At 40.0% G+C, this 11,900-nt stretch overlaps 1 protein-coding gene across 12 annotated transcripts in view; it reads left to right on the top strand.

Annotated features, from left to right (window-relative positions):
- The window catches only part of PICALM (phosphatidylinositol binding clathrin assembly protein), a 69,736-nt gene extending 58,870 nt beyond the window's left edge, over positions 1-10,866 (top strand). For 11 of the 12 annotated variants that reach the window (XM_045293194.1, XM_045293197.1, XM_045293195.1 and 8 more), the window contains 2 exons: positions 8,049-8,153; positions 9,397-10,866. In XM_045293194.1, the coding sequence (XP_045149129.1) occupies positions 8,049-8,141 (93 nt within the window). In that variant the 3' untranslated portion in view covers positions 8,142-8,153; positions 9,397-10,866. The remainder of the gene's footprint in view (positions 1-8,048; positions 8,154-9,396) is intronic. The other variant, XM_045293198.1, reaches the window with a different exon arrangement.
- The last annotated feature ends 1,034 nt before the right edge of the window (positions 10,867-11,900 follow it).

The raw sequence follows: 11,900 nt of genomic DNA on the forward strand, positions 1-11,900 counted from the left end.
CACTCAAACATTTTGATTTATAACGTGGCAGTGTTTTGCTTTTGTTTTGTGTTCTGTTGTCTTTTTCTCGAGCTTCCCTTGAGAGAATAAATGATGGCGAGAACTATTCACCGGGGTCTTGGTTTCTCTCGTAGCCTGCCTGCCTGCCTCCGTGTGCTCTTGTGCACCTCACTCAGTACGCAGCAGCTTGCTCGGTGGTGTCTGTCCTTCCCCTGGTGTCTGCAGAGAGGTGCCACCTTGGCCTCTTGTTGGCAAGCTCTGCCCCCATGGTTCCTAAGCAGGCCCTCTGGCTGTGAGTAGGTGTTTGCTTCTTAGCTGCAACAGTGAACATAATGAGTCGTTTACCTAATGGACAGGAAGGTTCTACCACGTGTGGGAGTTTCAGCTGGCACGGGTTGTCTGCTAACTAGGAATTGGGCTTTTTAGAGAAAGATACCCAAGGTTGAAAGTTGGTGTTTTTGTTTTGTTTTTAACCCTTAGCCGCAGAGAATGAGAAGGTAGGGCTTATCCTCTTGTCTACTCCTTCCAAATAGTTTTGTCCACAAGAGCTGTACTTTCCCATTCCACTGCTCTGCCCTCCTGTTACAGCGGAAACCGGGATGGATTGATGTCCAGCTCCTAAACGCATGTAAAATTTGTACAAAATATCTTCTCTGAAAATGATTTGTAATCTGTAGACTTAATACCTGGGAGATAATCTGGAGATGTAAAATCCCCATCTTTTGGGTTGTGGGTTTTTTGTTTTCTCCGAATAAATCTGATCTTGAAAATGGAAGAAAAAAATTATTTGTAAGGAGTGCCTATGCTTGTCTCGTGTCTTCTGAGAGACCTTATCAAGCATTACTCATTTTGAGTCCTCTCAGTCACCATAACCTTTGGAGCTGACTTCTCTGCCTTGAACTCATCTTTGAGATTTGCCAGCCTTCATAAAAGGCTTGATCCAACCAAACACTGTTGTTTTGGAGCAGCGTTCTCATAAACTTATAGAAAGTTTTAGTAGTTTGACAAAATGCCCACCTGAGTTTTGTTTAAAAATTTGATTTAAGTCCTGACCTTAAAAATCCTTTTGGTACATGTCAACAAAAGCATCCTCCTCTTAAAAAATTATTATTAATTAAGAGCTAATACATACATCATTCCGTAGTTCAATCATGCCAAGCAGAGTTCTTCATTTGTTCCTGTTTGAAGGCACTTGAACTAACTTAAACAAGTGTATTACTGAGAGAACTTGTCTGCAGCTAGCTAGTAATTGCAGAGACATGTTTAAACTTTTTTGGAATAAACCAGTTTATATGTGAACGGCAACCTTAACAGTAATATTTTTTTTTACTTAATCACATGTATATAAGGGGGTACCCCCCAAAGTGGGAAAAATGCTCCACGGGGCAGAGCTTTCATAGTACACATTGTTTCTGATAAGCAAGCATTAAGCAGTGTGCTCTGAGTTAGTGCACCCAGTGGCGTTGCCTGGGAAGGTTCTCTCTGATCACAGTGAATTTTTTCATAAAAGCAGTTTCACTCGAATCTCATTTTTTGTGACATCTGATTTAAGAGAACAGCATGTGGCTGTGAAATGTTGTTTCTTGCTCTCGAAGAAGTTCCCAGAAACTGTTGTGATATGGAACACAGCTGACAAGGGCAGCAAAATGGGAAAAATTCAAGTGTACGAATGGTTTTCTCATTTCAAAAAAGGTGAAATGTCAGTTGATGACAAACCTCGTTTTGAACATCTGGCAACTTCCTGAATGGACGAGTATGTTGACTCATAGAGCATTTGGAGTTCGTTCTTCCAGGTCAGACTGTTACTTAGGCTTTCTGTGTAGAAGTTCTGAAAAGTTTGTATAGCTGTGTGCGACAAAAAAGGCCTGATTTGTGGCTGACCAGGAACTGGTTCGGTGCACATGCTCACGCCATCTCATTGTGCCAGTTTTGGGCAAGAAAACAGCATGCCTCTCTTGCCTCACATATTTGACTCACCTGACCTCACTTTGTGGGACTTCTTTTTGTTTCTGCCAATGAAGAGGGACATGAAAGGAGCACAATTTGATGACATAGAAGAGGTGAAGAAAAAAAACCAAGGGAGGTGCTGTCAGCCATCCAAACAGATGAGTTTGAAAAATGTTTCCAAGAATGGAATTGCCGACTTGACAAATGTACTAAGTGTAATGGAGACTACGCTGAAGGTGATAAAGTTGTAAAAAAAAATTTAAATATATAGCTTTGGGGGGAGGGGGGGATTCCAGGTTTTTTTGGATACCTCATATGGGAAGCAGAGAGGTATTAATTTTATAATGTTTATTAGAAAAGTCCTTTTGTTTAAAACAAATGCTTTTCTACTTTTACTTTTTTCTACCAATATGATGTGGCCCTAAGTTCTAGCCGAGTTAAACAAATTGGAATTTGGATAGCAGGTTGTAGAGATGGTAAAAAGCACCAAGCACAGAGCTGAATTAGGATCAAACGAAAATACTGGATTTGACTTAGAAGTGTTCCATTTCTTTTTAATGGTCTTGAAGAATACTTTTTGGTATTTTTTGGTTGGGGGGTGGAGAATTAGCAATGTTGCCCTGTATTCAGAAATTATCCCTAATACCAAATTATAATGTATTATAATGTAGCTTTTCTTTCCATGTATTACAAATTATTATGATTATAAAAAATTCATAGTTCCTATTTTGAAACCTTAATTATGACTAGCATCTTATGACAGCTTCTATAAAAATCATGGTAGTCTCTCAGACATTTTAATGTAGAAACTCAGTATATAAAGTAGGCAAAAGTAGGTGGCCTCAGACTCATATATGGAACCACAGGTTAGATATTTTATCCCCTAAACAAGAGATAACGTATTTCCAATAAATAACAAATAACCGGTCCATTATTGAATTGTGGTGCTGGAGAAGAGTATTGACAGTATCATGTACTGCTGACAGTTGGAGCTGGTAAGTATTGGAAGGCCTGCAACCACATGGATTGACACCGGTGGGCTGCGGCCATCGGCACAATTGTGAGGACGGCGCAGGACTGCGGGGTTCCCTTGTATTGTGTATGAGGTCGCTGTGGGTCAGAACCGACTCCAAAGCACCTCACAGCAACAACATAGATGCATCTGAACTTTATGTTGTTTCTGAAGAGTACAAGTTGACATAAACCTTACTCTTTATTTCTTTGGTTTGTGAGAAATCTGAAATTCAATAAGCAATAAACGTTCACAGGGGCCAAGTCAGCTTTCATGATTCCCATCCATCAGATGGGGCTTAATATGCACCTTCTCATCTTTGGAAAAGCATTTCTGGTATAGAGAACATTTTGTTTTCATTGTTCACTTAGATCAGCCAGTAATATTTCCTCCTATGAGTTAGGAAATCTCATAATCTGGCCCCTCTCATCAGTTGTTTTCAGTTGTATGCTAACATGATTCCAGTGAGATGGCTTATGCTTCCCTCCTAGTGTTCACAAGGTGTCCCAGACTTTCCTGGCAGTCTCCCCTTTCAGAAAGGTGTAGGTATCATCAAAGAGGAATGCTTCTAGGCCTTTGTCGGGTGTCCCCTAAAGAAGGTGGGGACTTTGAGGGCACCAGGGCAAATGCTAGCATAACTTCATGATGGTAATAATGGGGGGAGAGGTATAAGATGGGATTATATTGAGTGCAAACCCAAGAAAAAGTTATTAGAGAAACTAGTTTCAACCTAAAGGGGAGCCCCTCTACATGTACACTTAAGAGAAACCCCTGTCTTTCAAACCTTACCTACATAATTGGGAACAGTACTGTATCTCTACTGTAACAGATTGAAATGCAACATTTCCTTGGAGATACTATGAAATACCATGGATGTACCTCTCTCTATAGCTGGGTTCAAAGAAATCACTGACGACCTGTGTCCAGACGGTGGCCATCTCCGGAGAGAACCCTGTTTAAAGCTATTCTGTGGTCTCTAGGAAATTTTATTTTCACAACCCTATCAGGAAAATATTTTAAGCCAAGTACCCCTAGTGTATGCACATTTATTTATGTTACGTTCATATTTTTCTGCATGATTTATTAAGTACATTAAAAATGTTTCAGAATATAGACTTTAAAAGGCTGTGATTTAAAAATGGAGAGAAAACTGTTTTCTAATATCCTATTCCACTTTGGGGAGCCTGATTGTCACCAAAAAGCATTTGGATTTAATAAGCTTTAAATGCCTACAACTGCGCATTGTTGAATTGGCATATGTTCTGCCACGTATATTCTCCCCAACAGTCAAAGTAAAATAAGATTTTTAAGTAAACAGAAGAATCCTCACGGAGAGAAACACCGAGCTCAGAGCAAGAACACAGATTCATAGCATTTTAGCAGGACTGGCACACCAGATAGATGGACATTGATTGGTAAGCAGTAGGGAAGGTTAAACTAATATTTGAGCTGCTGGTGTATGCTATGCAGTGTGTAGGGTGTTTTATCTATTCCTTTTTTAAAAATCATTTTATTGGGGGCTCATACAGCTCTTATCACAATCCGTATATACATCCACTGTGTCAAGCACATTTGTACATTTGTTGTCATCATCATTCTTAAAACGTTTGCTTTTTACTTCAGCCCTTGGTATCAGCTCCTCATTTTTTCCCTCCTTCCCTCCCTCCCTCCCTCCCTCACCCTTGATAATTTATAAATTGTTATTATTTTTTCATGTCTTACATTTTATTCTTATTTGGTCCTCAAGGCAGTACTGTTAAGAGCCTCTACAATATTTGGAGTGACTGAAAATTTCAGATGTAAAGATGTGACAAAGTTGACGCTTCTTTAAGAATTGTAGGAACAGCCAGTGCTTTGTCGGAAGTTAATCCTGCGTATTTAGCCCTGTACCATCCTCTACGCTTTTCATTGCACTCGTTTCCTGTTCTGGGCCGACTGTATCTTCTTGTTCTAACATGAAGTTTTCCTCTAGTGTTACATAGGAGTATAATGATGGAATACATATTTGTTTTGTGATGTTGAGAATCGAATTCTTTTTTAAAATTTCTTAGATATGTTTGCCATTTATTAAAGTTAATTTATGTTCTCTGTGCTTTGTGTTTACTAAATGCAGTATAAAAACAATTAAAAAAACTTTCTTATGGTGATGGTTTTTTTTCTAATGTTAGAATTCTCTTAAGATTTTAACATGTTTTTCTTGAAACATTGATTAAAATGAGTAGAGAAGTTTTAGCTAATAGTTGCCATCATTTGTAAATATCAATTTTTTTATCTCATCCTCTTGATGCTTAGTTTTCCTTTAAGAAAGGAAGATGGATTATGTCTATATTGGACTCATAAAACTGGCCATTTTATTTAAGAGTCATACATTTATGATGTAAACAAACCGCACAGCTTGTCAGGTTGACTTCCACCCAGGGCTATCCCATTAGTACCCAAGTCTGTGACCTCACAGAAGCAAATCACCTGGTGGGCCTACGTGGATTCCAACTGTTAACCTTTTGATGAGTGCTTAGGCACTTAGCCCTTTGTGCCACCCAGCAACTCCATGTGTGCTTTCTAAAACGTAGTTGCCATCAAGTCAATTAAAACTCATAGCAGTCCTCTAGAGCAGAGTACAGTGACTCCTAAGCATTTCCTAGATGTACATTTCTACGAGAGCAGATAGCCTATCTTTCTCCCACAGTGCATCTTGTGGGTTCAAACTGCCAGTTGTATGGCTAGCCGCCCAACACTTTACCTGCAGTGCCACCAGGGCTCGTTAAGAGTGTCACCAGGATTGGTTTTATTTGAGGGGGAAAAATCGACTGGTATTAATTACACTAGTTCTGTGTGAATTTTTGTTATAGGAACTAAATGGTTAAGCCTATTTTTAGTTATATTTGATACAGATTTTAGGTGACAGCGTGTTTATAGTAGAATTTGAGTGGGACAGTGAATTAAGATTTGCCTTGTAAAATAGGGTGATTTTATAATAACTAGTTTTTTATTGTTTATTATCTAGTGTTTCAATCTTGCCTTTTTATGTTCCTTAGCAACCCTACAAGTTCTTGATTTATGTTCAAGAATGTTAAGTAAAGGACAGCCAGCCCTTTCAGTTTCAGGAGTCCACCGTGGGCTCCACTTCCTGCTTTCGGAGAGCAGGAGGGGACGACTGCAGCACATGCCCTTTCCTTCTCTTTTCTTGTTTGTTCCTGGGCTGGCTGTGCTTTCGCTGGGCCCAGAGCCACGGTGTCCGTGTGCCTGGGGACAGGTGGTGGAAAGCCGCTCCTGGACGCTCTACAAGCAGTCAAACCAGTCCAGGCCACACTGTCATCTTTTCAAGATAGGTTTTGAGGGCTACTAAGTGTTGTTTTTTCATTGGTAGTACCGATCATACTTTAATTTTGCTAGAAAAGACATATATAAGTTTGTATTTTACTGCTTTGAGAGACTGGCAGAAGCACTAGAAACCAGCACGCTTGCCCCCTGGGGGATTGATCCTGTTGAACCATCTTCAAGCCTTTCTGCCTGATTTCAAGCAGCTCTGTCCCTGAGGAGAAGAGAAGATCTCCTCGCTGCAGTGACAGTGTTCTTCAGGGACATTTTCCTCTAGGGCTGCCAGGTCTTTTAACTGCTGCCCTCGTGAAAACATGTGATTTAAGAAGATGTTTCCTCGGGGAACTCGTGATTCTGGGTGTGATCTGTCTTTAATAGAGGAAGAGAAAATCTTTTCTCTGCTTTGGACTGAAAGCCAGTTAATCTTGAAGATTAGTGCGTAACATAGGACTCCCGTTAGCGTGATGACTGGTGATTACTTCACTTGAAAGCATCCCGCCTCTGAATGATCATCCATGGGCGGACTGAGCGGGGAAGGGCCTCTTCTGACTTAGGTTACAACTTCATCTCTGCATGGAAGATGTTTGAAACCTCAAACCCAGACATGCTGCTGCCACTGCCTGCCTAATTCCCTCATCCTCCCCACCCCCACCCCTTCTCCTATAGTCCTCAAACATTCCCGAAACAGGAAATGGATTAGACAAAGGACTCCACCACTAATACAATTAAAGGGGTGATGGGGTAAGAAAGGAATGGCTGAAAAAAATGAGACCACAACCGTGGACCAGCAAGACAGATTTAGAGGCACAAAACCTTTATAGGGTTTGAATGTTGAAGTCAGAATTGAGATTATTTCCATTTGGTCAGCTGATTTCATTGTAGATTACACATTCCCCAGAAGGACAATTCATTTCATAATAGCCCTATACTTCCCGATCTAATGCAAGGCGAGTAAAAATTGTGTCCTAAGCACAAATGGCTGGTGTTTGGTGTGAAATACGTGTAGTCGGCCTGGTGAAGGAGGTGGGGAGCTTTACCTCTTGGTTCTTCAGGGACTGTGTTTCTTTGGAGAATACTAAAGACATGTTACCCAGCTCAGCAATCAGCCTGCCTTCAAGTGTATTCAAATTAAATAATAGAAACACACATTCAAGTGGAAAGCAAAAGCAAAGACCTCATGGACTCCGTATTCAGTGCATACGTGAGCTGTCCTCGGGTCCCTTCCATCTCCCAAATGTACAAGTCAGCTCGCACATGTCCAGATAAAGAGGCAAGAGAGCGCCAATGTGTGAAGTGTGTAAGCACTCGGGACAGGTTCCGCCTCTTCCAGGGAAAGAAGGAAGGGAGTTAGATTTGCACAGCATTGAAGGTAGCCGTGGCACAGGAGACCATCTTTGCTCAATTAAACAAAAGGAGAAACTGCTGTGCCTTCTCCCTGCCTTCCCGACCCCATCCCTGCCTCCCAAGACAGGCACCAAAGTCTACCCACGAGTCAGCCTGTATCGATCTCTTTGGGCAAAAGGACGATTCCTTTGTAAATGTTCAGAAGCAAGAATTTGCCTTCTGAAAAAGCACATGCCATTTGATACCCTTTAACTTGACATGTGAGTGAGCTTTTTGGTTTCGTAATTCCATTTTCCACAAAGGCTGCCTTTCTAATGATTAAAGATGACACAGCCAAGCCACTTCTTCTTTCATTACATTCCCTGCTTTCATGTTCTGTCATTCTGAGACCTTTTTTCTCTCCCTCTCTCTGTCTCCTCTCCCCCAGCTCTCGGCAGCGTCCAGCCCCTCCAGTCACAGTCCTCACAGAGCCTCAGGAAAGGACCCCTTTGCAGAGCTCTCTCTGGAGGACTTCTTATAAAAGTCACTTTAGGTATTGCTGCTTGTTGGGGGCAACGGGGACTGAAATACTTTTTAAAAAATCACCATACATGAAGCACAATTCACTCTTCTCCTTTGTGTCTTTAAAGGATTCCAAGCTCTCCTGTCCTCTGCTCTATTTCTTAGATGATAAGTAAAATAAGTCAAGATAGGACATGAGGAGAATCAACTTTTGGAAAATGTGTTTAACGTAATTCTTCAGAAGGTGTGAAATCCAGGGAGCTTCTTCCATGTGTATATACAGACGTGAGCAGCCAGTGCTCACAGCAGATGAGATCAGTTGCCCCCTTTTTAAAAGCTGGGCGTTTTAGTCACTCTTGAAACCCAGTGTGAACAACGGCACAGTTTCACACATTGGATTCGAGCTTGATGGGCAGCATCGTTCCATTAGGGTGAATATAATCATAACCAGTGTTTTGAAGCATTCATTCCAACAATTTATGTAAAGGATTGTATGTTTTTATGTATCCCTTTTCATTTAAAAACTGTAACATTTTCAAAGAATAGTCTTTGGTTAGCATTTTATTTAAGGCCAAGTAACTGTTTACACCCTTTTCAATAGAAGAATCCTGCATATGACCCACATTGTAGTCTGCTCTTCATGGGGGCTATTTCTACCCCCCAATTTAAATACATCTAGATCGCTGGGAGTTGGGACTCTTCTGATTTGGCAAGTTAATTAGCATACCTACTTGAGTCATTTCTTGGGAAGGAGAGAGTAAAGGAAGTCATGAGTGAAGTGTCTTGGAATGGGCAGTGGCATGTCACTGAAAACGGTTCCTTTATAGATCCTTGGCCTTCTGTGTTAGTAAGGAAATGATTTAACAAGCTTAACTCTGTTGTTCCCTTTTTACTTCGGATTTTATGGCATTAGTTTAGAAATAGTATTTCAAATTGTGCTTTGCCAAATAAAAGTTTATGTGGAATACTTAGTGCTCCTGGAAAAAATTTTATGAACTTGTAGAAAAGTCATTTGTTCACATCTTCTTTGTTTCCTCCATTCTCCCTGCCCCACCCCCTTGATGTTTACTAATTAGAAAGGTGTTATGCTTCAAATATTAAATTCAAGTACACGATCAGCTGATAATAGTGACTTTGTTTTAAAATCAGGACTTGTGATAAACATACTGTAAGCACGACTGAGGCAGTGTTCTGGGCAGCTTTTATTTGTGAGAAGGTATCTTACAGTGCAGGAAATTAACTTCACCATTTTCTTTTCTTTTTTTTCTCCCCAGATACAATTTATGTAACTAAGATGGAAAGAATGGAATTATTTCAAAAAGACAAGTGCTCAAGCGGCAAATCCTTACTTCCAGCAAAATCCGAACTGCTGTCTCTTAAACTCTTTTCTTCCACTAGAATGCGACAGTGACCAGGGAAGGCCCGTGAAGGGAATTGGGGCTAGTCGATAGGAGAACGTATCCGTAGTTTATAAAGCCAAGAATGGCCATGATTTAAGACTAAGAGCTGTCTTTTTTGGTGACTAACCCTTCAGTTCTTTCAACTGCTATTAATATCCATAATCAATAACCTACCAAAAGAAGCCCTTATTTGGAAAGAGTGAAATTTGCATTTGGAAAAGCTGCCTGGAGAGAAGAACTATGTCCTTTCCTGTAATTCAACAGGACTCTTTTGGAGGGATAAAAATCATAATTCTTAATTATACAGTATCTTTCTTTTCTCCACTCCTGACAGATACAGAAACAGTAACTGAAATTAACTTTTCTTTTAAAAAAAATTATATATTCAGTTTGCAGTAGACATTCCTTATGTATTTGTATTTATTTATGATTATCAATTTATGTAACATTAATATTGTATCAAACTTCCTTATGAAAATGAGTATGGATGTACACAGTATGTTTGATTTTTATCCACAAGAATGAATCTGATTCAGAATGCTTTTCAGCTGACATACAGAGCACTAAATATCTCAAGGCAAGTCCATAGGTCTGAATCTCATAAGACTTCTCGGTCTTTATGGGAATTAGGGAAGCATTATAACTGCGTTAATCTTTATAGTCAATTCTGTGCCTAGGATTTTGTAAGGGGACAGTTCACTGACTAGGAAAAGCACTACATTTCAAATTCAGCATAGTGCACCGGGCAGGAACGTTACTGCTGTGTGCTTGGCGTGTCGTTATTCTCCATCCGACGTTAGGGCCTTTCCAAAATGAATGTGAGGAATTGCTTTCACTTCAAGACTCCTTCTTTTCAATAAAGCTTAGGAGGGATTCGGGGGAGGGAGGGGACAAAAAAATCCTTGAACCTTTTATTTGGCTTGCGCCATGTTATGATCATGTACCTTTTAAATAAGGGGAAATAGTATCTTTAAAGTTAATGTCTAGCCAAGAGTTTAGTTAACGAACAATTAAACTGCACTGTTGATCGGTGCTTTGTGTAAATACGTCGTAACATTTGGGTTGAGAGGGGCTGTAGAAGGACAGTTCGTTGTAGGAAAGCAATTCTGCACATGAGTTTAAGCATACTTGTTGCATTGTCTCTGCAGATTCTATTTTTGTTTACAATATTAAAATGTATGTTAGCAAAACTGGGTGGATTTTCAAATAAAACGCAGCTTCCACAAAACTTTTGTTATGGTATTCTGGTCTGAGACGCCTTCTCTTTATATCATCGTTATTATTCCTTGCTAATTGAAGTATGTATAATTTAATAAAATGGAAAATGCATTTGTTTTAACTTAATTTTCAAAAATACATTCGCACTTTGTTGCCAACTTCTGGACTCTTACTAAAGCTAAACTAACTTGTTAGAATTGTTGGGGGTTTTTTGTCTCGAGCAGATACCTTCACCAGGTGAGTTTAAGAATGAAAATGCTAGTGAGCTTGGTTGGAATATTGCCGCGTCTGATGCCTGCTTGCCAAAGAAGCCACTGACTGTACATCTTTGAGTAGTATTAGGGTTAGACGGCACACATGATAGAGGGCTGAAGTGTTGAATTGATATGTGTTTGAATTGTTTGCGCATTTGCCATTGTTTGGAAGAATATTTAGTCTTTAACCCATTATACTCCATCAGTTTTACCTGTTTTTAAGTTACACAATAATTAAACCATTTTCATATAGACTGAGAAATTGTATTTTTGTAAATTAACATTAATATTATCATGGATGTCAGTTTGCCCTGGCTGGGCTTTGACTGGGTGTTACATTTGAGGTGTATGGCGTATTCCTTTCACATTTTATATTGTTACGTGTCAGTATGTAAAGCTGCTTCATAAATGTTTCCATTTTGGGACTATGTGGAGTAGGTATTAACCTACATTTTACCCATCTTATATAGTAGCTAGGATCCTGAAGCAGGAAAGGAACTTGCCGCACGTGTAACAGCAGGTCTTTGGTTCTGGGAACCACTGCCCTCAGTGTGGCACATTCCTCCTCCTCTGAGGACCAGACATGCCGGCCTAGAAAAGTGGGAACACATGATAATGTTAAAGTCAAGTGAATGAAATAAGTCAGCTGTGAATCCATAAATAATTAGTATAAACACATGCGTGCCAACACCATTTTACTGCCAATTTGCAAATTATTAGTAGTGGCTGTAGGTGGGGGGAGGGGGAGGATTAGCAGAAGGTACCTGTCCCTTCCCTTACATTTTTCTCAAATTATCTTTTTGCTATTGCTTTCATATCTCATTAATAGCATGCAGCATTGTTTTAAGACCCGCCCCCTTTCTCACCCAGTGACCACAGCGTCTCGGGATGCTAGCTAGGCTAGGA

This window comes from Echinops telfairi, unplaced genomic scaffold, assembly GCF_000313985.2.
Source record: "Echinops telfairi isolate 266 unplaced genomic scaffold, ASM31398v2 ScPeMD7_1713;HRSCAF=2227, whole genome shotgun sequence".
In the NCBI taxonomy this organism is placed as follows: Eukaryota; Metazoa; Chordata; class Mammalia; order Afrosoricida; family Tenrecidae; genus Echinops; species Echinops telfairi.